General features: G+C 37.6%; 1 protein-coding gene across 2 annotated transcripts; it reads left to right on the top strand.

The window, feature by feature from the left end:
* Positions 1 to 239: 239 nt before the first annotated feature.
* On the top strand, positions 240 to 26,356 carry LOC132149359 (E3 ubiquitin-protein ligase RNF216-like). Of its 2 annotated transcripts, none has more exons than XM_059558527.1 (17): positions 240 to 369; positions 1,193 to 1,330; positions 1,436 to 1,572; positions 8,147 to 8,719; positions 8,816 to 8,892; positions 8,977 to 9,079; positions 9,204 to 9,365; positions 10,185 to 10,299; positions 10,390 to 10,526; positions 10,666 to 10,716; positions 10,956 to 11,093; positions 11,946 to 12,094; positions 12,308 to 12,386; positions 21,230 to 21,327; positions 22,304 to 22,526; positions 25,650 to 25,725; positions 25,809 to 26,356. In XM_059558527.1, the coding sequence occupies exons 2-17, from the start codon at positions 1,267 to 1,269 to the stop codon at positions 26,096 to 26,098; spliced, it is 2,472 nt and encodes an 823-aa protein (XP_059414510.1). In that variant the 5' UTR covers positions 240 to 369; positions 1,193 to 1,266; the 3' UTR covers positions 26,099 to 26,356. The 2 variants fall into 2 exon arrangements, with proteins under 2 accessions (XP_059414510.1, XP_059414509.1); XM_059558526.1 differs by lacking the exon at positions 240 to 369 and adding an exon at positions 607 to 740.

Genomic DNA, 26,356 nt, shown 5'->3' with positions numbered 1-26,356 from the left:
TACTTTGATGTTGGGTTGGGATGACTTTCAATAAAAAATTTTTTTAATAAAAACTGTGTATTATATCCAAACAACTGGGGGTGGGGGGTCTGGACTGTTGAAAAACATGCACTTTGATAGTGATAAATCTAGAGATTTACATCGACATTTCATCAAAGTGATTGTAAAACTGTATTAAGGAAAACAGAGACACCTAGAGGGCATCCAGAAATAGACAACAGAGAAGAACTACAACCCCCATGATACTTCGCGGTTCCTCCTACAGCAAAACGCATGTGCGTCTGACGTCACACGCTGGCTTGTTTTGGCCGTTTGTTTCGATATCCGGCGATCATACGTTTTCGATGTGCTGGAGATTGTGACTGAGAGGTACGTGCAAATTAATTAAGCAGTCTTCGTGTGTTGTAGCCTTATTAGAGTTCGACTGTCCTCACCATTAAGTTGGGATGAAATACCTGGCTGATAATGAAAATCTGCCTTGTTTAACTGATGTCAGCTGACGTGGGGGGGTTAACGCCAAACAGCTAGCTGAGCCTGGCTAGGGACTTGAGCGAGTACAGATTTGTTTGTTTCTTCTGTCCTACTGTATATTTTTCCTCTTTGGCAGTGTCCACATGTTTAAAAGGAGCAAGGGAAACGAATGATCATAACATCAACAGGGTTTCTAAGCATTGCTATGCGAGATCAGCTAGTCTGTTCTGCCAGTCTACTGGAATTAACAGGCTGTGTTTCAAAACCTAGTGAGCAGACTAAGATACTTACACAGCATGTCATAGGCGCGTTTGATTTAAATAATCTTTGATTAAAAAATAAATAAACACTCTTAAGTCTAAGCACACATAGATACTTATTGACAGCACTCATTTTAAATATAAATGCACTAATTCATAAAGATCATTAACTCTTCTGAATGTTTTACTTTCGATTTTTTGTGTTGTACATTAACTCTAGCTGAATAGTGGTCGTGAATATATTGTTATGAATCTGTCTTACTTGCATGCTTTAAAAACGTCAGTCATGTTTGGAAACTGCATCATTTCGTGGGAAATGGGAAGTGAAATCTTACGAGCACACGCAGAGATGCATCCAATCTAAGTGCATCATGAAGAAACTATGACTGTATTGATATCATAAGCATGACGAATTCACCATGTGGAGTCATTAATGTACAGCTATGCTTGTCTCATTTCAGGTTCCTGTGTGTGTGCATGGGTGTTTGTGTGAGAGCGAGAAGGTGGACGACTCAGGGAGTCTGTGTGTCTTATCATGGCTGACGAGTCCAGTGATGATGATGTCATCCACCTGGCTAGTTTCACCCATCGCAGTCGAGGTACTGTCACCAAGCCTTTATTTTGCTGTTACTTTCATCTTTTTTTATAAGTAATGGTGGTATTTTGGATGTCATACATAACACTTTGTTGTGTTACTTTGTTAGCTAAAAGAGTTAGGGCGAAGACGGCCTACATAACCATATCCTCATCGTCGGATTCTGATGAACCTGTCAGATTTGTACCAAATGTCCCTGTCGTGGTGAAGGATGATGAAGAGGAGGAGGATGTGCACATTTTAGAGGTAACTGGAGATGCTTTCCGATTCACAGGGTCCCTGTGTAGTATTCACTTAGTCATGCATATCTGAGGAATTCATGAATTTGATAATATAGCCTTGTTGTAAGAGTCAACAGGGACCTGGCGATATGGTTTTATAACCGTATATAGTTACCAGTGTAATGATATTGCATGATAGTCGTTTAAAACTGTGAATACATTGAAAAACTTGTGTAAAGATTGCATCTGCATTTGACTTTGGTACTTTGCACAGTTGTTATTCCTGTTTGGTTTGAATTTTGTTTACTGGTAAATTTGATTTGAATTTTGTCAGATATCACATCTTTAAAGAAGCAGCTGAAGACACACTTAGACAAACCACCACACTTACAGTAAAAAAATTCTCTGCATTTCACCTTTGTAAATTTTGTATATTGCAAATATGCTAACAACAACTCTGTTTTGTTTTTTGTCTCAAGTTTGCTTGCCTGTAACCCAAGAAGTATTAAAGATATCTTAATATCCTTTTAGATTCTTGTTCTCTTAACAAACTTTCCTTTTGGTTTCTTCTTTTTAAAAGCCCTTGATGGTTAAATACCAAAAATATGGAGATCTCAATGCAGCTCCATGAGTAAATTGGTAAATACTTTACATTTTCAGTCAAAAACCAAATGTGGGTCTCTTTGCATACAGCTGATACTTTTTTTCAAACATTTTGTCCAAAAATGTTTAATCTACCCATTTTCAATGGCCAATAGCCAAATGTAGGTCACTTTTTAAACAGCTTATAGTTGTTTAAATTGTGTTTAAAAAGGAATGTCTGAAGAACAAATAATACTGAAAATATAAATGTATCTTGTTTCCCTTTTATCAAAACAACTGAATACAATACACTTCTCTGAGTGCCAAAAAAAGAATAATTTTTCCTAAGTTTACAAGTCTATAATTCAAGAAGTGTAAAACGTATCTTAAATTTCAAAAGGAAAGTTTATAAAGAATAAGAATCTAGAAGGATATTAAAATATCTTGAATATTTCTAGATTTCCAGGCATGCAAACTTTGGAAAAATGGTAACACTTTACAATAACGTTCCATTAATTCATGTTAGTTAATGTATTAACTAACATGAACAAACAATGAACAAAACATTTGTTACAGTATTTATTATTTATTTGATAATGTATGTATTTAATGAAAATAGTTTTTTACTGATAGTTTGTTAGTTTACAGTGCATTAGTTAATGTTAACAAGAAAAACCTTTGATTTTAATAATGCATTAGTAAATGCTGAAATTAACTAACTAAGATGTTAACTTAAGATGTTCATTCTTAGTTCATGTTAACTGAAATAGTTAACTAATGTTAACTAAAGAACCTTATAGTAAATTGTTAGCAGAAAAAGATTGTTTATGGCACTCAGACAAGTATGATCTATGCAACTGTGTTGATATAAAATCACAAGATACATTTCTACTTATGTGTTCTTCAGATACTCCTCTTTAAATGAAAAAAAAAAGTAAAAAGCTGTGTGAAAAATATCCCAGTTTTGTTTTTTGACCACTGAAACTGTTTACAATCGTCTAGTTTACTCATGGAGCTGCATTAAAGGCAGGGTAGGTAAAAAATGTATAAAAAACTTTTTTTCCAAATTTGTTTAAACTTTATTTATATATCAATACATAATTAAAATGTAAGTACTCTGAAAAAGAAAGTATAAAAATCGAGTGACTGTAGACCTCTCACGACTGTTTTAAAGACAGCTCATTATTTCCATTCACTCCACCCCCTCCCTTCTGGGCTCCTTCCAAAGCCTCTACTACGGCTCGCTAAGTAATGTTATGTTAGCTATATTACGCAGCTACGTGTGCTAATGACACATGCTTCATGAAAAAAATATGTATGATCAAAATACAAAAAGAAAGATTTACCTGTCCAGCAGAAATAAAGCCATCAAGGAGTCACTTTTCAGCCCCTTGAGTTCCCTCAGTTCTCGCCATCGCTGGAAAGCCACACTGATATTAACTCGCGTTTTATTTCTTTGTTTATCCAAAGACTTTTTGTTCATTGCCTTTTCTTGTACTGTTACTGTCTTCCTTTTTTTTGCCTGGTTTGCCTTCACTAACTGCATAGGCTGGTACTGTAAATTTTGCTTGCTGTTTCTCTGCCATTGTTTTGGTATTCCTAGGATCCGTGCCTGTTGAATTCCTCAAATCAAACGTGCACGCGCAAGTGGGCAGGTCATGTGTGGCAAAAGGGTGGTTGCCATGGTTGCGAGAGAGTGACAGTCGCCTAAGCCAATCCTATGTTTTGTCCCGAAATGGAAATAATGAGCTGTGTTTAATACAGATTAAACGGTCTAGAGTCACTCGATTTTTATACTCTTTTTATCAGAGTACTTACATTTTAATTATGCATTGATATATAAAGAAAGTTTAAACAAATTTGGAAGAAAGTTGTTTATACATGTATTACCTACCCTGCCTTTAAGATCTGTGAGGTTTGTTTGTTTGTTTGTTTTTTGTACTTTTTACAAAAGTAAACTTTTTATTGTGTTCAACGTGGACATGCAAGCAGTTGCTGTGGTAACAACTAATATGATTCCTGCTTGGCAGTGAAAATGTTCTGCATCTGAGGATATCACTAAATAATAATGAGAAAAAAAAACAAAAAGAGCAGTGCATATTATATTTTTCTACATTTTGTTTTAGATCACGCATATTCCCTCTCGTTTCTGTGAAGGACCAAGGTTGGGGACACATTCGCAGTTCTTTGATCTTTCCATATAGGCACTCTGGCACTCCGCTACACATTTCTTTAATTTTTGGTAAACTGATCTTTAAGCGTGTAAATTAATACTTTAATTTCATTTACTTTTCACAGGGATTAAAGTTCTCCGTCGCTACGACGGATTTCCATTAATTGCAGTGAGTCTACGACGGATTTACATCAGTTGGGAAAAAATGAGGGGAAAAGAAACATGTGGCGCATTGTTGTTGTCGTTCTGCCGGCACACCAAAAATCATCCCCTCCATGGCTGCAGCTTCTCACTGACAACATAGTGATGCTGCTCGCATCATTCACAGTCGGGTTATTAGCAGATAACACAGAGCAGAACTTGAATTTCGGCGCAGGATTGCAGCAATTAATAATAATTTTCCGCATTTATAATGCGATGACAGATGAAGAAATGTAACTCACTCGCGCACTTTAATTTCGATCGCGATAAGGAGAGTGACAGCTTTTAATAGCTAAGAGAGTTTGCTAATGTGATATTAAAACTAGGGATGCACGATCATGATTTTTCATGGCCAATTCCGATACCGATTTTTTACAAGCAAACTGTCCGATACCGATTTCCGATTTTTTTATTTATTTTTTAATCTTTAAGCAACAAACAAGAAAGAAGTATACATAAACAAGATGTTTATTTGTTATTTAATAGGCCAAACTGGCTTTTGGCTATTGAAAACAATAACCATAACCATCTGAAATTAACAGCAGTAACTGCACAGTAAGTAGCCTACATCCAATACAAACATAGATGGTACAGACATCAGCATTTAGCTTTTGTTTTTGAATTGGGTTGAAACTTCATAAAACTGGCCTTAAATGAAAACATTAACTGTAACCATGTGAAATTAAAAGGCAACAACTGCATAGTTCTACAGTCCAAACACCACAGTCAACACACATTCAATAAGAAGGTTCTTAATCAGCATTTAGTTTTTGTTTTAGTTTGGTTTTAAATAAAAGAAATTTAAAAAATTAGGGTAATGATTCACATCTATATTTTTTTACTCTAGCCAATGAAAAATAAATAACTATTGTCAAGTTAAAAAATGTAGATGTAAATCATTACCCTAAATTTTTTTAATTGGATGAATAAAACACTTTTTCAGTGTGCTACAGCAGGTGATTTTTAAATCAAATTAAGTTGATGTAATTTTAAGGTAAAATAAAAATAATCATCCTATACAGAACTGACATTTACTTCTGGCTTTTCAAACGTGTATGCATGTATTGTTTAACAGTACAGTTTTGTGACAGTTTAGTCTGTTTCATTTCTCATCCAACACGTGAGAAGTTGAGCTCAACATCCCTTCACTATCTGTGCTTGTGCAGGGACAGGTACAGTACGCTCGCGCAGAAGAGGCTCTTATTTATGCGCCAGTACAACAATGGCTGTTTGCTTCCTGCTATCTGTGCCTCGTGTAGCTCTGCACTTCCAGTGTTGAACGGCTGCCCGTGTCCTGCGCACAGATTTTGAAATACTTCCACACAAATGACATGATAGCGAATGATTACAATGTAGTATGTGCACGCGGGTGCACTTTCGGAAAAAAAACGATTTCCGATTTATGTCCAGTCAACCGGTGCATCCCTAATGTTTAGCCAACGGTCCGTGGACGTGACGTCTGAGACTAGTGATTCATGAACCATTCATAAAGACAATCGCTTCATTTCTGAATGAATCAGCCCTTTGAATTAATCAGTTGAATAAATGATTCAGTGATAAAATCAGTGACTTTAGTGAGATTTAGTTAAATTTTTTGTATACAATTTCAGGAATTACAACATTTAATAATAATAATAACAACATATTTAAAACAATCTCCACATGAATGTATGAATTTAAGTGCACGCGCCATCTCTGAGCCTCATTAAACGTCTGAAAAGGTTACTAGAAGCCACTTTTGTGTTCTTCTGTGGCATCTATTTAGTACAAATGATTTTTTATTAATACTAATTTCGTATGATTGGTAACTTATTTGTCTTATTCTGCATCTTATTATATTGTTTTAATTAGAAATTTTAAAAACCTTATGAAGACACATTTTTTAATTCGACAGATGAAAATGATGCCATTACAAAGGGTAAAAAGAAAATACCCCTTGTAAGTCATTTTAAGGAGTTAAATGTCTCCTCGTGTTAGGAAGGATACATTCCTTAATTTTTTTAATTCGGAGGACAAGCGCTACTAAAAGAAAAGTAAACATATCAGTATATTAGATCCGTGCATGAGGTCTTAAAGAGACAGCAGCCTAAATAAACCTCCTGCTGTCTTTCATTATACAATGAAGACTACCCAGTGTTACTTTACAGTTGAATAGATTATAGTTAGACCTAACTGAAAAAAAACCGGAAGTACTGTTAATTTAATTTGTATCTTATTGATTTTGTTTGAGCTATTGATTGTTATTCATTTATTTGTTCTCATTTTATTATTTACTATTTACTTGGCTTTTTTAGTTAAAATAAATTTAATTTTGAGTGCAGGTGATTCTTGGGTGGGGAGGGTGCATGGTCCATGGGAAATAGTTCTTCCACAACAGCTGGAAAAAAATCTAGGAAAAATCCTAGGAAACACTGCATACATTTAATAAAGTTAGAAAAATGGCATTACAAAGGTAAAAAGAAAATGCCCCTCGAAATCAATTTTAGTCAAATTTCACTTCATATTAGTAAGGCAAATTTTTCGAAAAAATATTTAATTATGAGGACAAGTGCTCCATATTACAAGAAGAATAAACTGCTCCTAAACTGGGGGTGTGACGGGTATGTCTGTGGAATGAGGAATGAGGTTTGGCTGAGGAGAAATTTTCAGTCAAAAGTCAAAAGCATCTTTTTTTTCTCAAGAAAAGTGACAACTACATAGAAAGAGTTGAGAGAAATGATCTTTCTGCTCAGTGCTTAACCCTAAAGAGGGCAAACCCATAAAGAGACATCAGAAAATTAATTTAATGCTATTTTCAATACCATTTAGTGGGACTCAAATAATACAATTTCATGAGTTTTTTTCAAAACTTGACTCGTATATTTGATTAATGTAGTATACTAATTGTTTTTATTTTATATAAAATAAATATTTTATAAAATATTGCACTCTAAAATTGCTATGAAATCAAATGAAAATGTCTAGCCAATTTATGTTCCAAATTTGAAGTTGATATCACAAAAATTGTGGTTCCTGTGAGATTTAGTTTAGGTGCTATTCCAAAAACAGCCATTGGGTTACACCCAACCCCTACTGATTTTTTCTAATGCAGTTTTCTGTCACAAATGAATCATTTTCTATCACAATATGACCTCTGTTACAAAACAGTCTCCCAATATGGAATCTTGACTGTCAGACCTTTTCAACGATATGTGTTTTTGTCAAGAGTACAAAAAGATTTGATTTTCTTTTCACAAGCCACAAAGTCACACAGTATATATGTATGTTTTATATATTTATTTATACCGCCTAAAAGGGCAAGGTATCCCCTGAGATACAAACTTGTAGAGAAAATAAGCATTTAATTTATAAAATTTCAGTGTACACCTAATAAGCTAATGCTGCACAACAGCTTTTTAAATAGGTAAGTCCCCTCCTGCATGTGTAAATATATGAACTAGACCAACTTTTATCGGAGGGTGAGTAGATTTCTCACTACAGGTGGCCATGCAGGTTTAAATGCTGCCCGTGAGCTAAACAAAGAATGGAGAAACAAAAGCCACCTCATCTAATTATTCACAATAAACACCCTTTCAAGATGAAACCATGACATGAAACTTTCACTGCTTCTCCACACAGCTTCTGAAATGTTTGTATCCCACAGCCCTCAACTCATCGTGAGCTGATCCGACCAGCTGCCAAGTGGTGTGCGAGCACCTTTCCAAGTCAGGCATCTGGATCCAACAGCCATTCTACCAGCACACACGCTCATCATCCTTCTGTAGTCACCGCACATCCTGCATTAGGAAACCAAGCCATAGGTGTCTTAACCACGGACCAGAATGCTGTACCCTCGACGTCTAGAGAAAATGCCTTGCACAGACCTCCAATGCCTGTTAAGGACTCACTGCCCCTTCCTAATGACCCTTCAGCTAGTGCACACTCAGCGAATCAGGCCAATTCTGTTTTTTCAGCCCTACCCACCACTGAATCAGGTCAATTAGACTTGGGCAACAAAATTGAAGTGGTTGTCTGGCCGAGAACTGAAAGGACCACAATAAGGCCTCGGACACCACTGGAGACTGTGCTAGTAGAGGTCAGGCGAGATGAGCAGCCAGCAGCCCCTCTCTCTCCTGCACCGGCTGACAATGAGAGGCCTGGACCGTCAGCACCCAGAGAACCTGTAATACAGCAAAAACCTGGCCGAACATCCCTTGATATAATGGTGAAGGGGGTGGTGAGTTTTCTGATTAGCACCTCATTTTACAGTACCCCACTGTTCATATTGCACTTTTAAGGTGGGGTATATTTTGATTTGTTTTGTCATTTTCAGATGGACCTTTTCCCTGATGTGCAAGACGCATATGTAGCAGAACTGATAGAGAGAGGTGACCTGAAAGATTTAAATGTGTAAGCACAAATCTTTTTCTGCTAATTTCTTGCTCTTATTTATTTTGTTCGTGTTTGAGACATTGTTTGGGTTCTTTATCACAGAATATGCAATATATTGTTGGAAAACCCTGATTATCCGAAGAAAGCAAACTCAGTTGTGACACAAACCAGTGTTCTCCTCGAGACAAATGATTCTGAGACGCAGGTTTGCACAGCATTTTCATCAGATCCATAGTTTTTTTCGTAATATATTTGGTTACTATGAATGTATTTAATGTAAAAACTGAACTAATATGGTTTAATTTACTTACTTTTTCTCTGCCATGCAGGAAAGTGAAAATTATTTTGATTATGTCAAACTAAAGACTGTTGGCCCAGAGGTTGTTATTCAAGCTGCAGACATGCTGATGGGTGACTTCAGAATGTTGAGCTGTCAGGATATCAAGTGGGCCCTGAATTGCCTCAAAGGACACTATGCAATCACCCGAAAGGTGAAAAATATTCTGTTTTAAGTATGTATTTTATGGAAAATTGTAAATATTGGTTGACACAATTGTTAAACAAATTTTAGCTGGTGTTTAATTGTAACTACGATTATGGCGATGAATTTAGATAAGATTAATTTAAGGGTCTTGATGATTATGTTGAATAATTGTCATACTTTTTTGTGCGCTACCTTTAAATGTTACAAATGACTGTGATGAACTAAATCCTTTGGCTGTAACCTGCAGTATAAGATTAATACACTAATACCTTTAAATATGCAAGCAATTTATTACATTAAATTACATTTACTATTCCTCTGCAAAATTTCGTGAGCGACACCCGCACAATGAACAGTTTTGCCTGATAGATTATAAGTGGCGGAGAAATTTCCCAATGTGAATTTTGCGTCTAGTTTAAGTTTGGTGAACTGGACACACAAATGCACAGTGCTGACCAATAGCAAGCCTCTGGGTGTGACAGTGACCTCTGTGTGGGCGGAGATTCTTAACTTTCCAACCGCGCAAAACAGAGGGATGAACTGCTCACTCATTCTCAGTGAGATTTGTATAACATTATACTTCCATGTTTAAATACATAATAAAAAGGCTGTTAGAAAAGCAGTTGTTTAAGGGTTGGTTGGTTTGCTAGTTGGTAGAATAGCTTCAGATATATCATTATCATCAGTAGCATCAGTAGTTCATATTTTCTTTCACCTGAGAAATTTCACAGAGCAGCTGTAAATGTCACTCTCCAGAAACTGGCATCCCATATTGTTTGACCACTAGTCATTTGTGTGGCATTAATCTTTCTGGTAACTCTCGAAGGCCTTATTCGAAGCCCTCAAGAAGTGGCAAGAGAACTCCACTGACCCCTCAGGGAAGAAGAAGAGAAGGAGAGAGCCAAATGAACGCGCCTTCATAGACTTCAAGTTTGAGCAGGGTGACTACATATGTCTTTGCTTTTTGCATGCCTTTAGAGTAATAAAACCAGGTACACAGTGAAATGCTCACTGCATCTCGTTCATCTCAGGTTCTTTTAAACTGGAGAGAAAGATGTACTTTTTGGAGAAGAATCGCAGATGGAGCCGCGGAAACGAGACTACACTGGAGCCGTCGCTCATGAAAGAGCTGCAGTTTTATGAGCAGAAAGCCAAGGAAATGGCTGAGGTACTTGGCACGGCTCACTTCTTCAATTTATTTCTGATGGTTCTGCCTGCAATAACCCAAAGAAATAGGGTTGTGGTGAACTGAGCTGACAGGCTGTTAATTGTTGAAATAATGACGAGGTTTTTTTCTCCGCTTTCAGCATGAAGATTTCCTGTTGGCTTTGCAAGTGAATGAAGAGCAGTATCAAAAGGTCGGTGTGAAAAGCCAGTTTATGTTCTTTTTATGTCAAGTTAATATAAAAAAAGAAACTTAATTTAGAGTGTGAGAGTTATTTTGTCCCTTTCCACAGCTGTAAATTATTGTATAAAATAGACAGCTCCAGCTGTTAAAGCAGATTAGAGGGACCTCATTCAGCCCTGTAATGTGTCGTAGATTATAATACTAAACTTTGTATTGAGAGCATGTGACACTTTTGACCTGTGCTCTCAGGACGGCCAGTTGATTGAGTGTGGCTGCTGCTGTGGGGAGTTCGCCTTCGAGGAGATGACCCAATGTACAGATGGCCATTTGTTCTGCAAGGAGTGTCTGGTGAAATACGCCCAGGAGGCAGTTTTTGGCTCAGGACGGGTAAGTCATCTGTTTAGACTGTTCGGTCTCTAAGGTTACCTTTATGTCTTTTAAATTGTATTACTGGAAACTGTATGTGCGGTCACGACTATTATTATGTCATTATGTTTTCAGGCATTATGCACAGTGTTCATGTTTTGTTCTCATATTTGTAAAATTCCCCTGTAATCTTCCCAGTGCTTTCTTAGGTGCTTCCCAGTTTATCTCCCATCTTAGTTTCGTTTTCAGTCTAGTAAACATAAACAAAAGGTATACTATTTAGATTCACATTGATTACTGATGCTCTGGCATCATTTGTTTTTCATGTTATATAAAATTAATGCCTAAGGAAGTGAAATTTATAGTGTTTAGACATTCACTACCATTCAAAAGTATATGGTTGGTAAGTGTTTTTGAAAGAAATGCTCACCAAGATTGCATTTATTTAATAAAAAGTTTAACATTTTAAAATAACTGTTTTCTCATTAAATGTATTTCTGTGATGGCCAAGTAAAATTTTCAGCAGTCATTGCTTTAGTGTAACATGTTCCTTCACAAACCATTCTGATGTGCTGATTTGCTGCTCAAGAAACATTTCTCATTATTGTTTAAAACAATAGAGCTGCTTAAGATTTTTGTGGAAACCATGATATATTTTTTCAGGATTCCTTAATGAATAGAACTGTATTTATTTAAAATAGAAATCACTTTCGATCAACTAAATGCGTCTTAAAAATAAAAAAACGCATCTTACTGACCTCAAACCTTTCCATGGTAGTGTAGGTACTCAACTCAAGAGCTCACTGATTTTTACAGTTACAGTGTATTTTGGCTTCAGATTAAGTACAAATGGTTCTTTGTGTTTGTGTACAGTCGGAGTTGAGTTGTATGGAAGGGAGCTGCACCTGTTCCTTCCCTACGAGTGAGCTGGAGAAAGTTTTACCTGAAAACATTCTGTACAAATATTACGAGCGACAGGCAGAGGAGGCCGTAGCCGCCACCTGTGCTGATGAACTGGTCAGGTGAGTTAAACGTGTTGATAGACTGCTATATGCAAATGTAGAGCACAAAAGGAGATGTTTTGTAGAATGTCCAGACTGCTAATTTCCATACAATGAAAGTGAACAGTAACTAGATCTAACAAACTCCAAAAAGGACAAAAAAGTAATCAACATAAGTAATCCTTATAGTGTTCTGAGATTTATCAACAATGTTTTCCTCACTTTCCTTGCAAGGTGTCCATTTTGTAACTTCCCAGCATTGTTGGATAAAGACATTTCTCTGTTCAGTTGCCCAAACCCACGCTGCAGAAAGGTAAGTTTGTGTCCCTGGATATACCTGTGTGTGTGTGTGTGTGTGTTTGTGTGTGTGTGTGTAATTCAGTCATTGTAGTGATCTCTTTATGAAAGGACTGTCATGATCTGGATCGGTTCTCTCTTCCTCTGTCCACTTCTATTTCTGAGCCCTGCAGTGGTCACTTGGTGGCACCATAGGCCTGAGGAAAAGGTCAGCAGTGTCTGTGGTTTACAGTCTGAGGCCCCATAATGAACCATGCGAGTGTATGTGAAACTAATGGTATTTTATCATTGGCAGGGTTTACTCAGCTGGAATTAGTCGGGTCAGGGCAAGAACAGAGACAGCCATTCATCATGTCTGCTATAAATATTCAGCACTCCGAACCCTAAACAGAGATTAACCAGGGTCAGGGAAGTTTAGCAGAACTAGATGAATCAGCATTCCGGTATACCACTGTCTCATGATTTTTTGGCAATGAAAACAGGAAAAACGTGGCTTATACCTTGGGATATGAATCACAAATGACAACCTGTTGTGCCTTTGAGAAGCAAGGTTTCAGAAAACTAATTCAATTGTATCGTGTTCGTTACAAGTGGCTGCTGAAAGGAGATACTACATTACATTTTTCAGTAGTGTGATGATAGTAGCTTAGCTGTTTTTAAAATGAGAAACGTTTCTAGTAATAACCAACAACTGAAAAAAGATTCACTGGTCGTGCTTCTTAATAGTAAATTAATATACTTAGGACTTGTCCACACTAATACGGTTTTGTTTGAAAATGCATCTTTTTATCTCCATTTTGGCCTTCCGTCCACACTCAGACAGCGTTTTAATCAAGGAAAACTGAGCTTTATGAAAACGCTCTACAGTGTGGATAAATTTGAAAAAGATGACACAAGTTTAGTCATGTGACGCATATTATACCAATCCTTGTTAATACTGGTATTTTGCACTTTCACACGATTGCTATAGATGTGTTACTTTGTACACTCTTCATATCACAGTCCTGCAAAGATGAAAGCAGATTTACACGATCACTATTTGTGGCAAAACTCTAGGTCAGTTGCGTTTTAGTTCAGACATACAATTGTGAGTGTTTGCGACCTTGACGCTTCAGTGAATGGTGAGTTATTTTTGTAAATAAAATAATCCTGTCAGAAAAACTGCAAGAAAACGTCTCATGTCTGTTCCTTGTGTATCATCTGCAGTGAACTTTTTTTTAGGCTTTATGCATGCACAGAAAGCTAATTTAACGAATTTGACTTTGTTTTAAAATAGGGTGTGTTCTAGTTGTATTTATATTTAAGTGACGTGACATACAGCCAAGTATGGTGACCCATACTCAGAATTTGTGCTCTGCATTTATCCCATCCAAAGTACACACACACACACACACACACCAGAAACAGAGGTCAGCCATTTATGCTGGGGGTTCGGTGCCTTGCCCGAGACTCGAACCCACAACCTTATAGTTAGGAGTCAAACTCTCTAACCATTAGGCCATGACTTTCCTGACTTGACTTATTTAAGTTTCATGGAACATAAAAAGTGTCAGCCTACTAGTTAAACCCTGGGAATGGTTTCTTTTGCCATGGAAAACCTGGGAATATTAGGAATATTAGGAATTTTTTTTCCAGCATTCTGGAAAAGTCAATAAACTTACAAAAATCTTAAGGCATGGTAAACTCATGTACTGTAAACTGTTAACGTGTACACTAGTGTGTTTCTAGCATCTAAATTAAGTTTCTGGTCCCCAGCTTCCTGGTTGAGAACTAGTGCTCGATCGATATATTGCCAAGGCTGATATATCGGCCGATATTTGGTAAAATAATGCTAAAAAAATGTATCACGGTTCCAACAAAAATATTTATCACTTTTCAACATTGATGATAATAATAATACAATGTTTTTTTAGCAACAAATCAGCATATTTGAAAGATTTCTGAAGGATCATGTGACACTGAAGACTAAAATCCAGCTTTACATCACAGAGATGAACAAAAGCTTAATTTAATTATAAATAATAATGGGATAGATTTATATCTGAGACAGAGGATGTCACCTTAGGCAGGTTTAATGTGGTCACCTGCTTTTTGTTAGTAGCTTGTAGGATTTTCAAGAGTAGTTTGCTTGACAAGTTTCACACTAGTTTCTCCAACACTGGATTCAAGTATGTTTGATGTTTTGTCTTGAGTCTTATCAGTGTTGGGCTGTGAGGAATGTATCAGGCAGTGCCAGGACACGTCTCTGTGTTAGTGGATTTCAGCTGGCAGGCGGAACATGTCAAGGACTCTGAACTCACAGCTAGTTTCCTGAGAGGAATTTTAGAGCCGCCTGCAGTTTGTCAGGGCTATCTTTCCATTCATCTGTCAATCTCTGTTCCCCTCTCTATCTCTGTTTGTCCCTCCATCACTTTTAAAGGAATAAACACATGTGGGAGGGCTGTGAGCTATCCTGAGTGCCCTTCAAACATCATGAAAGCTGAGGGTGTGTGTACACATACTTTGTAATTAAATATAAAGTATGTTTTGAGTTCCTGTCATTTTGAGGCAGAACATTTCCCACATCACTTTGAGTCTTAGACTGTCAAGAGAAAAGGTTTCTTGTTGACCTTTATTATATTAAATGTATATAGTTTTTGTGATTCCACAATATTCTGTATTTCTTAGAAAACAATTGCTGTTGTGTGTGTGTGTGTGTGTGTGTGTGTGTGTGTTTAGCATTTCAATTAAGCTGTTCTCCGGCTCCCTGGTTTAGAACCACTGCTGTAGTGTGAGATCAGACTTTGTATTTGTGTTTGTATGTTTTTGTGCGCGTATGTAAATGCCATGTAAGTGAAGCAATGGTACCTGGACCATTGAATTATTGAAAATTACTGCATACCAGAGATGCAATGGTACATTAATTTATTGAATTTTTAATCATTCAGTAGTCCATCAGCAATTATTCTCAAAATAACTTTGTTGATTACAGTCTGGGCAAGTCTTATTAATGTCAAAGGGAAGATGATGGTTGCCATTTGCCCTTTAAAAGACTTTAATATCCTGCCATTAAGTAAAACAGTACTTTTGTGTTTACGGTCCAGTTGTCCACTGGATGGCGCTCTTGTTCTGTGATGCCAGTGCAGTTTTATTCTGCCACACATCTGCTGCTGATTACACTGCTAAACCCCGCCTCACACTTCTGCAGCAGCTCCCAGCAGGGCGGATGGGGGGGCAGGGAACTGCTCAAAATGGCCACATCTTTGGCCTTCCTCTTGGCACAGCCGATAGCTTAAGTGTGCCATCAGACAAGACCTCCATTTTCTCCTCCTATCCGTCTTTCTCCTGGTGGAGTCACAGGACTGGGCGAGGGGAAATTGAGAATGGTTGTGTGGTATGATTTCATAATGTGACCCACTTTCATTTCCTCTTTCTGGCTCTCAGCATGGCATTCCTATCAAAATGGAGAACTGGGCTCCCGTGCACAGCAGTGCTTTACTTGGCCGGCATTATGAGGACTTTTCCGAAGCCTCGCTTCTAGGGAACAAATTTCTTGGGTAGATAATCTGTATCAAATCACAGCCACCTGATTAACGGTCTGTTATAATAAAAGCTGAGGCTCAGTGGTTAAACATCTGAAAAGATGTGTGTTTCAAAGGGTTGGAATATGAACCATTAACTAATTAACAAGACGTTCTGCTGGTCTATGTCTATGATCTCTAGGTAAAATAGTACATACAATTACAAATTTAGTATATAAAGTTAAGTGTACAAAGTTTCAACAATTTGTGATCTATAAAAATAGCTGTTTTTACGCAATATTATTATGTATTTTTTGTTTTGTTTTGCATTTTCTCTAGAACTCCATATGACGGAACATTACAGTTCTGTAGAAATAGAAACTTCTGTTTTCTGCTTAAGTATAAGTGGTTGTTGTTCTTAGTTGACGGTTTCACATCACTTACATTATCGAGGGTCTGTTATTGTTAAGGTGCACTCCCATTAGTGAAATTTGGCAAAAAATGTATGGGTAAATTTGTCAGTAGTGAACCATGTATGAAGCACAGCTGACACAGAAGTCCCTTTCAAACCAAGCTGACCCCATTACTGACCCCAAAATAATGCCATCTCTATTGTAAATATTGAGGGTGACTTTTTCTCATTTCTGATCATTGTGTATGGAAATATTTGCATCTGTCTTGCCCACATTTGTTTGTGGTAAATGCAGTCGGCTGTGGAAAACTCTGGAATCCCAGTGCCGAGTTAATTACTTCAGTACTCATCTTTTTTCCTCTTCTGTCTCTTGTGTCTGATGTCCCATTCGTCTGTGGTGGTGTGTGCCCTCAGGTTCCTGTCTTTAGTGGTGAGATGTCCTCTCCTCTGCCCTTCCCTTCACTCTTTTCCCTCGGTGAAGATGCAAGTTGTATAACTGACACACTTTCCCCTCTCCGCTGCCTCTGTGGCTCCACCCCTTGTTGTGGATCGAGGACCTTTATTGGCTAGAGCCAGATCATTCAAATTTGAAATGTAGTACAGTTCTTATTTGACCCAGATTTTTCTTTCTTTTTTTTTCTTCTTAGGTTTGCACATTTCAAAAAATGCCGTTTTTCCTCAGTGATTGGATGTTAGCAGATATGCCAACATTCCCTGCTTTCTGGTTTGCACTGTTTATTTTCCATGTAACCATGGAAGGTTTCTCATATTGGTTTTTATAGACAGCAGCAGCTTCATCATGCGAGTCCAAGATTTCTCGAAAGCGCCCTATTTAAGAATTCATACTGTAACTTTCATATTATCCAACATGCTCTTCTGTTCAAAAGTTTGGGCTTGGTGAGATTTGTTGGTAAGTTTCTTATACTCATCAAGGCTGGGTATATTTGATAAAAAATATAGTAAAACATTAGTGTGTAAATTTTTTTTTTTAAGATAATTTGAAATATCTGTTCCATTTTAATATATTTTCAAATGATGTATTCCAATGATGATAACACTGAATTTTCAGCATCATTACTCCAGTCTTCAGTGTCACGTGCTTTGGATTGCATTCCATCGACCCGATCTGGTTTAGACATGCTGCATTCTCGACCATTATTGAGCTTATAGGAAGCAGTGTTTGTTTAGCCCTGCGTCACAGCACTTATCATGAGCCAAAGCCTAAGATCTTGAGTGTTTCATCAAAAACACGTTTGTGTTCTAGTTTTATGATATGTAGCTGTTGCTGAGGGATGTCTGTGGGTGTGTGAGGCTCATTCAGGCCCGTGTTTCTCCTCAACAAGCAGCCCCCCAATCAGATGCTCAGCAAATCTCCTCTTCTTCCTTATAAGGCCTGCTGCTGTGCACGCCTGATCAGGAGAGAAGCAATGAACAGATGTTGCAACACTTCACATTTTGTACTAGTGTATGCTGCTTTATTTTAGAGAACTAGCCACATATGCAGTGGAATGTGTCATGGTAGCTGCATGATTATGACAGAAATCATTATATTATTTGTTTCCTTTATGACCATTGAGATTATTAGAATTTACAAAAGTGTTAGGTTACCAACCATCTTGGTTACCAGTTAGGTTAGGTTACCAATATCATCTTTTTTTGTCTTGCAGATGAGAGCATTAAGAGATTTGTTCAAGAATGTGCTCATAGAATCAATGAAACTGTCTATAGACTGGAGAATAAAGAAATCTCTTATTTTCACTATGTTTATTGATTATAATGGGAGCTTTTTAGTTTTGTTGGGTCGCTCTCACATTAGAACAGGCCTATTGTCTATTTTAGAAGTCTCTGATTTCTTCATACATTCATATGCAGAACTGGCGTATTTATGATTGGATACAATTCTCAGCCACTGCAAAAAAGTAAGAAATTATGAATGCTGGTGGCTTTTCCATCTGAGGGGATGTGGCAGTGATATGAAAGCTGACTCCAGCAGATAAATGGACTGAATTTACACAAAAATATGTTCAGTCAAGATAAAACTAGCGTGACTACCTAGAGCTGTGGTTTCAGGTTTATAAGGTTTCAGCTTAAATGAGAGGTATGCACACAGCGATTAACAGGAAAAGGGGGTTGTTCATTTTGGTGAATCAGATTTATGTTAGAAGAATATGTAGCATGACCACAGCTGTCACCTTGGGCTTGTTTTGTTGAGATAAAGACTTGCCGTTAAAGCCGTTTTCCTCTTGTCACACAAGCTGTTTTTCCAGTTTGTTGTGGTACTTTGATCGCTATGCTAGATGTCAACCATTTTCTATCTTTGTTACACAAAACAGACCCTTACGCGTGTGCGGACGAACGTTACATGCATCCTGTGTGGTTTAAAGGTTCCTGTAGCTCACGTGGAACAGTGTTTTAGTGATTAAATGAAGTTTGCAAAGTCACATTTCTTCTACAAATTAAGATGTATCATGAACATAGATCATGTACATGGATGTATTCCGATTGATGGCACTCCAGTCTGTCTGATGACTTTCTCTGGAAGAAAACTTATTTCTCTTCAGTCCCGTAGTACTTTTTGCTAAAATGGTCAGATGACCGCTTAGAAATCATGAAAAGCAATGTTAACTGGGCTTTGGTTGCTCATAGGTTCCATAAATCATACTTTTGCTTTGAATGAATGTTTGCCAGAACAGATAAGAACTGCTGCATAACAGTTTCCAGAGTGTGCACCCTGCTGATCAGGAAGTGTCAGCCTGGCCTTGCAAGGTATTCTTTGTACCAGGAAACGATGTTTAAAGTGATGTCAGTGTGATGTCACCGCTGTATTTTTAGTCATGTATATAAACAGAGGCACACTCTTGACTGTGAGAATCACCTTACTTGAGAGCCACAGTCACTTCCTGTTAACTCATGCCAAACATGCCATTTAGTGACACAAACTCTAGAATTATTGTCAAGAAAAGATCATTTAGCCTGTTTAATTTTAGTTTTAAAGTTTCAGAATCACTTTAAAACCTTTTTTTGTTTTTTTGTTTTGAGATGCTTATGTCCTCACAGTTAGCTTGAAAAAAATAACTATCATTTTTTTATGTAGGCACTACTATATAAATCATTATATCTTTACTTTATATACTAAATTATTTAATGTATGTTTCAATTAATCTTAAAATCATGAACATAATTTTTATTACAGCCACCATTTAAATGTTTACATTTCAGTAACCAATTGGAGTAGAAATAGAATTATATCATCAAAACGTTGATATAAAAACCTGCCATATGTGCAATTTAAATGTTTATATGAAACTCTGAATTTATTTCAGTGTTGATTATTAAATAAATGTAACTTGATTTATTATTAAATGCATTTTATTTTGTTTTCGCAAAAACAAGTCTGTCCATGTTGTATTTCATTTGTGAGAATGATATCTGGAAGTGTCTTGTCAGTTCAGTGGTGTTGGCCCTCCCATGCTATGCTGTTGTGCTTCACCAGGGGGCAGTACATTACTACATGACTCTAGGTCACACCTCCTCATGTTTCCATGGCATGCTTTATGCCTCTTGGCTATTGTCTGGCCTGATCTTTGCATCATTCACCATTTCTTCTATAGTTTTCTGGTACAGCTTTTTCACAAAGATACTGATGAATGGTGATTTATGTTTTCTACAACATGCGGCCTGAGGCTGGATTTCATAAATATATTTCTGAGGAAGCCACTAGTGTTGTTCGTCATGTTGGTACGTTTCCTATTTAAGATGAGTTGTCATTATCCTAGAAAGTTGCACATTAGTTGTCATTTATCATCTGTCACTGTCATTAATATTCAGCTTTATCTTTAATTATTTATGCTAATGGTATTTACCATTGGGGCTGTTACCAAGCATCAGTGGCTTAGAGGTTAGAGAGCTCTCTGTGGATAGCTGGATCTCTCTTACTCTGGCTTCCAGACTGAGGAGGAAGGGGCTAAATCTTCTATAGCAGCTGCATTACAGACTAATATTTTTCATGAATCTGACAATATTACTTGGCTACAGTCTTTAACAGACTGTCAGATGTGAGGAAGAACTATAGCAAATGTAGAAGTGTCCAGTACATCCTAATTTAATAGCCATTTATGTGGCTGTGAAATGCGTAGGCGTTAACATGGTCTTCACAGGCTGAACTCGGATGTCCTTTCCAGTCAGCTGAAAGGCAAAGCATTGTGGGCAGGCATGGCTAAAACAGAACAGATGAAAAATGTTGTTCCTAGGCAGCCAGACTGATGACGAGTCGCATCCAGAGTGAAGGGCAGGGAGCAGTTCACCCTCAGTCTGTGCTACTTTATAAAAGAAACCAGTTTAGATGACTTCATCATTATAATTTACAATTCTATAGCCTTTTGTTGTAGACAGTCATATTTTTGGCCATGCTCATCCTTTATTAGTTAGTTGTTTGCAAAGGCAAGCTGTTAAACATACTTCCCTTTAGGAAAGTGAATAAACCTCTAACCTGAAGCATTAGACTTACAGGCATGTCACACTGTTTATTCTAGGCTTTTGATTAATTACTCAAATCATGCCGTTTTTTAAGGAAGCAGACTTGCTATTTTCAGCTCTTGGACAGTAAAATAGCCAAAAGAAATCACATAGCCTTGCATCATCCTATTGCTAGGTATTTAAAAGCAGCTATATATTGTCATGTTGATGTATGTGCAGTTATATTGTGTACAATAGTACTGGTAGCTGATATAATTTATAGAAACTGAATATTTCCTGACGTGTCATATTAACGATACTAGTGCATTATGTGGGGTAGGAAGCAATGTGCACCTCTGAAACAATGCTGGGACTGAACAACAGAAACTTTTCCCACTGGATGAATGAAATTTGGTCCAGGTGTTTCTCTTTCCAGTGTGCATTGCAATTGTGATCAATAACACAGATGCTTATTCATGTCCCCTTCCTCAGGAGAGTTGCAGGAAGTGCCATGTGGTGTGGAAGGAGCACGTGGGAAAGACCTGCGAGCAGGTGCTGGAGAGGGACGAGATCCGACTGCGCGTGGCCTTGTAAGTGCCCGACTGAAAACTCTTAGCATAGAGCAAGCTTGTTAATAATTCATCCGTGCACTATTGAGGGTACTCGATAGTATAGCGAAGCACCTGGGAGATCATTAGCATCCCTAAAGCTGAGTCAGCGGTTTCCCCAGGCCTTTCTCATGGCAGGCTAAAACACTCGCTGTATTTGATGGATTCCCTTGAGTGTTATGTTTGCAAATACATGGCATCCAGAGCTGCCCCTGTGCACAGCGAGCGTTCATGAGGAAGTGTACTGGAGCGTGGGTGTCTGTGTAAACTGACGCAGTGTGAAAGCAGCCTATCACTGCTGCTCAGTCTCTGGACTGGACAGGATGTGATCGCCTGACTTCCTTCCTGTCATACTCATGAATCAAAGACTGTGCATCCTGTTTACCCCGAACCTTTTTTGTTGCTTACATTTATAGAGAAAGGAAAGGGACCCTGACTGAGATATGAATTAAACATGGTCTCACAAATGCAAGATAATATATCTCAATACCAGTATGCTTTCTATATGTTAAAAAGCCCAAAATAACTGATGCTAAAATTAAAATATTGGCTTTTTTTCCCTTGTAAAACTCTGACATATTTTAATGATTCTATGCCGTGAACTTAAAATATTTTTACTTACTATTTTTTATACTTTTGAAAATCCAGCGTTTAGTTGATCCTGATAAGCACATTTTTTTAAATCTTTTTTTTTTTTTGTCTGTTTCATATTATAATGATAAATTTCTGTTTTAGTAAGTATTACGTCAAATAAATATATTTAATTGTTATCCTTGCATTATTTGCTATTAAAACAAATCTATATTCAAATAGTGTGTAACGATCGACCCCCCAGTTCTCCAAGATATCAGCATCTGTTGACCACTACTTAAAATGCAGTCTAGGTAGGCAGCACTTAGTTTTTTTCCTGGAAGTTTGCATGTAAACTGAACCCAACTGTCTTTTGTTTCATGGCCAGTGAGGAAAAGATGACCGCTGCCCGTGTCAGGAAGTGCCACAAGTGTGCAACAGGTCTAGTGAAGTCGGAGGGCTGCAACCGGATGTCGTGTCGCTGCGGCGCTTTCATGTGCTACCTCTGCAGGGATCCTATTAACGGCTACAACCACTTCTGCCAGCACGCTCGCTCGCCTGGTGCCCCCTGCCGACACTGCAAAAAGTGCTCGCTGTGGACGGACCCCACGGTAAATGACACACTACACTTCAGATCAGATTTCCTTTCATGCTCAATGATAGTGTGCAATCATCCTTGAAAAGCAGCAAACACCTTTACTCTCTATACATCTGCTCGGTTTACAACAGGTTTAGTGTAAAACATGTTCAAGTCTTTTGTTCACTAACCTTGAGGGTGTTTGTACTCCGCTGATCACTCCTGTTGATTGAACATGAGGTGCTTGCTGCTGCTTCTTTCTGACCCTCAGTTTGTAATGTGTTTGAAGCTGTTACATGATTTGCATTTATTTTTTTTATTTTTTTTTATTTGTTTTATAATTAACAGACCAAAAATAAAACTTAAAAAAAATGTAATTTATATTATATTTTAGATAATAAATTGCAATTCATTAACACATTGGAGAGGCGTGATGTGATGGATTGATAGATCGTTCGTTATAAGAGTGATTCAGTCTTAGCATAAACACCAGGTGATATATGTTGTAATGGCTTTGTGTTGATTTTGTATACAGGACTCTTTGAGAGTATAACATATGAGAGGTACTTTAGTGGAGCATGCTGCTTCTCATGTGTGTTGATGGATTAGGAGTGCTGAGAGGTCTCTACTGCAGTTACCACAGTCAACCGTCATGCATTAGCCTCATATTATATAATAGACTGCTGAGAGCTACATCTTTAGCACTCAGTTTGCTATGTCTAAAGCACAAAGAGCTCATTCATTATTCACAACATGCCGATAATTTTTTTCATTTATTAATCATAAAAGGTTGTTATAGATACCTTCTTGGTAGATAGAAAAATAATAATAAATGTTTATGGTAAAAATAAAAATTGGAATTGGAATTTGGCCTTGGAAACATCATTTATTTATATACTTTTAGGAACTAACCTTTTAACAGTGGATTTTTAAATATAATTCAAATGAAAAACAACTATATATTAGGGGTGTAACGATACGCGTATTCGTATTGAACTGTTCGGTACGAGGCTTTCGGTTCGGTACGCGGTACGCATTATGGACCGAACGGTTCGTTGGACTAATTAATTATATTTGGAAAAAAAAAGAATTGTGAAATATAATGATATGCGTTCAACAAGGTAGCCCAATAACCCAAACGATGTAACAGGCAACGTCCCTGACACCCCCGAAGAAGAAAAAAACACCAACTTATATGTTTATGTTAGGCTACTCAGTCAGGCGCTCGCTCACTCAGTACGCGCTGAAGGCTCGTTGCAAAAGGTCCAATGCGTTTAATAGACCAGAAATAGAAGATCCTCCAATAACCAACAGGTCTGGTTTTTGGGTACACTTTGGATTTCCTGTAAGCTATAATGGTGATGGCAAGAGAGTGGTGGATAAAAAAAACAACGATATGTCGCATCTAGGGTACACCAGCGGGAATACAAAAAAAAAAAAACCACCAGCGGGAATACTTGAAACATGTCAACTCATTTACGCCGACATCACCTTAGTGTGTCAGTATCTGGGAAAAGATGAAAAAAAGGAGAAACATACACGAAACAAACTATCCCCGCAACATTTAGACAGACATTTCCAACGGATTCAAACAGGGCAAAAGACATCACCACGGCGATTGGTAGGCTACATTTACGTTATAGCCACGGATATGAGACCTTACTATTTACCATTCATTCTATCATCACCATTATAGCTTACAGGGAATCCAAAGTGCACCCAAACACCAGACCTGTTGGTTATTGGAGGATCTTCTATTTCTGGTCTGTTAAACGCATTAGCCATTTTGCATTAGCCATTTTGCAACGAGCCTTCAGCGCATACTGAGTGAGCGAGCGCCTTACTCTGTAGTGGAAAACGTAGGTTTTAAGAACATGCTTAATGTAATTGAGCCCCGTTACAATATTCCTTCACGCCAATTCAGCCAATTCAGACAGACCGTAATTCCTGCTTTGTTCCAAAAAACATAAGCCCTATAGAGAACCAATTGAATAAAAACACACTCAATATAAAGAGTAATAGAGTTCCATATAAAAAGTTACATCTTTGTATTTGTTCATAACTAATATAACATTTTCATTTTTTTTTTATAAGGAGCTGTTTTTGTTTTATACAGTATGCTGCTAGAAAACACCATAGAAGATGGGTAAAGAATAGCTCCATCATTGTTCAATGTAAAAAAAAAAAATCATACTTTGTTAGTTTTAATAAATAAAACATTTTTTAAAAATCAAGGAAATTTATCTGCCAAGTTTTTCTTTTTGCTGTATCTAAACCGTACTGAACCGAACCGTGACACCAGTGTATTGTATCGAACCGAACCGTGAATTTTGTGAACCGTTACACCCCTACTATATATATATATATATATATATATATATATATATATATATATATATATATATATATATATATATATATATATATAGGGACGAAAGCATCAAAAGCATCATTGTGAAGTTGAATGACCAAATAATGATTTTTTTTTTTATCAGTCATCTTGTTTTCATACTTGTTGGAAACCAAACACATAATTGAAAATAAATTTTTGCCCAGCCCTACTCTACACTATAAAAGAAGGATGACAAGGAAAACTTAATTGATTCAAACTTATATGTACCATGAACATGCTAAGTTTGAACATAGGTTAACATGAATGTGACGGGACATTCTGCTCGCTCTCTTCCTTTGTTGTTCTGTGGGAACAAAGCATTTTGGGTTTGGCACAACTTGAGGATGAGTAGATGATGATGGAATTGTCATTTTTGGGGAAACTATCCGTAAGCAGTGAGCATGATTGAGAAATCCTTTTCCGGTTAATCCAGAAGTTCCACTAATCATCCGGTTATGGCATTTGAATGGTATTTCTGTGTGAAGAGCACAGTCAGGGGGCCGTCCTGCTGGCAGCCGGGGGGCTGCAATTACCCCTCCATTCAGAGCCGTGCCTAATCATCTGGCAGCATACTCCAGAGTGACTGGTGAACTTGAGCTTTTTTGTGTTTGACCGATGAAGTGGGCTCCTGCCAAGTTCATCTGATGTCCCATTTTGCTCCTAGCTGTGGCTTTGGTCCTCCATGCTTTTTGAAAGGCTTTTTGTTTACTATCATTTTGTATTTCTTCTCCCCCTTTCACTTTCTGTGTCTTTTTCAATCCACAGCAAGATGATGAGCGAATCATTCAGGAGATTCAGAAAGAGGGTGAAGCTGAGCTAAATAAGAAGATCAATCAGTCAGGTCAGTGTTCTTCAGCTAGATAAATTTAGTGGGCCAACTAAACTCAAGTGGTTTCTAATGATATTTTGTAATGTTTCCCTCAGAAACCACAGGGAAGAGAGTTGGACCTCCCCCTGAGCCCATCCCAGCGAAGCGCCCTCGGGTAACACTGCAGGCCCCTAATGTAGCTCCTCAGGCCGTCCGTGCCCCACTGCTCATCCCCCAGGTCATGCTGCCCGGGCCACAACGTGTTTTCCTTCAGCCCATTCCAGCCCCCTACGTGCCCCCATTGCCCAACCTCCCCCCAGTAAATTACAACCCACATAACCTGAACTTTGACTTCAATATGCCTATGCACTATGGACCACCACATCGCTTCTTCAGACCTCTTTGAGGACACCATGGTACAAAGCTCCACATTTGAACTACAAAAAAAAAATCCAGGCTTCTGTGTCTTAACTGTTAGCCCTTGCTGTTTTTTTTCTACGTATTTTGTAACAGGACCCAAACTGATTTTCTGGAGAGTTTTAAGGATGCCTGTTGGATTTGCTTCTTTGTTGAAAGGCATTTTTTGAACAGCACACAGAGTGAATAATAGGAACGCCTGTTAGTTTTCAGTTCAATAAAACAAAGAACTTGTTTGAAATGTAAA

The sequence above is a fragment of the Carassius carassius genome, chromosome 9 (assembly GCF_963082965.1).
Source record: "Carassius carassius chromosome 9, fCarCar2.1, whole genome shotgun sequence".
Classification (NCBI taxonomy): Eukaryota; Metazoa; Chordata; class Actinopteri; order Cypriniformes; family Cyprinidae; genus Carassius; species Carassius carassius.
The sequence above is the reverse complement of the archived record's forward strand: the minus strand, read 5'-3'. Positions and strand labels throughout refer to the sequence as shown.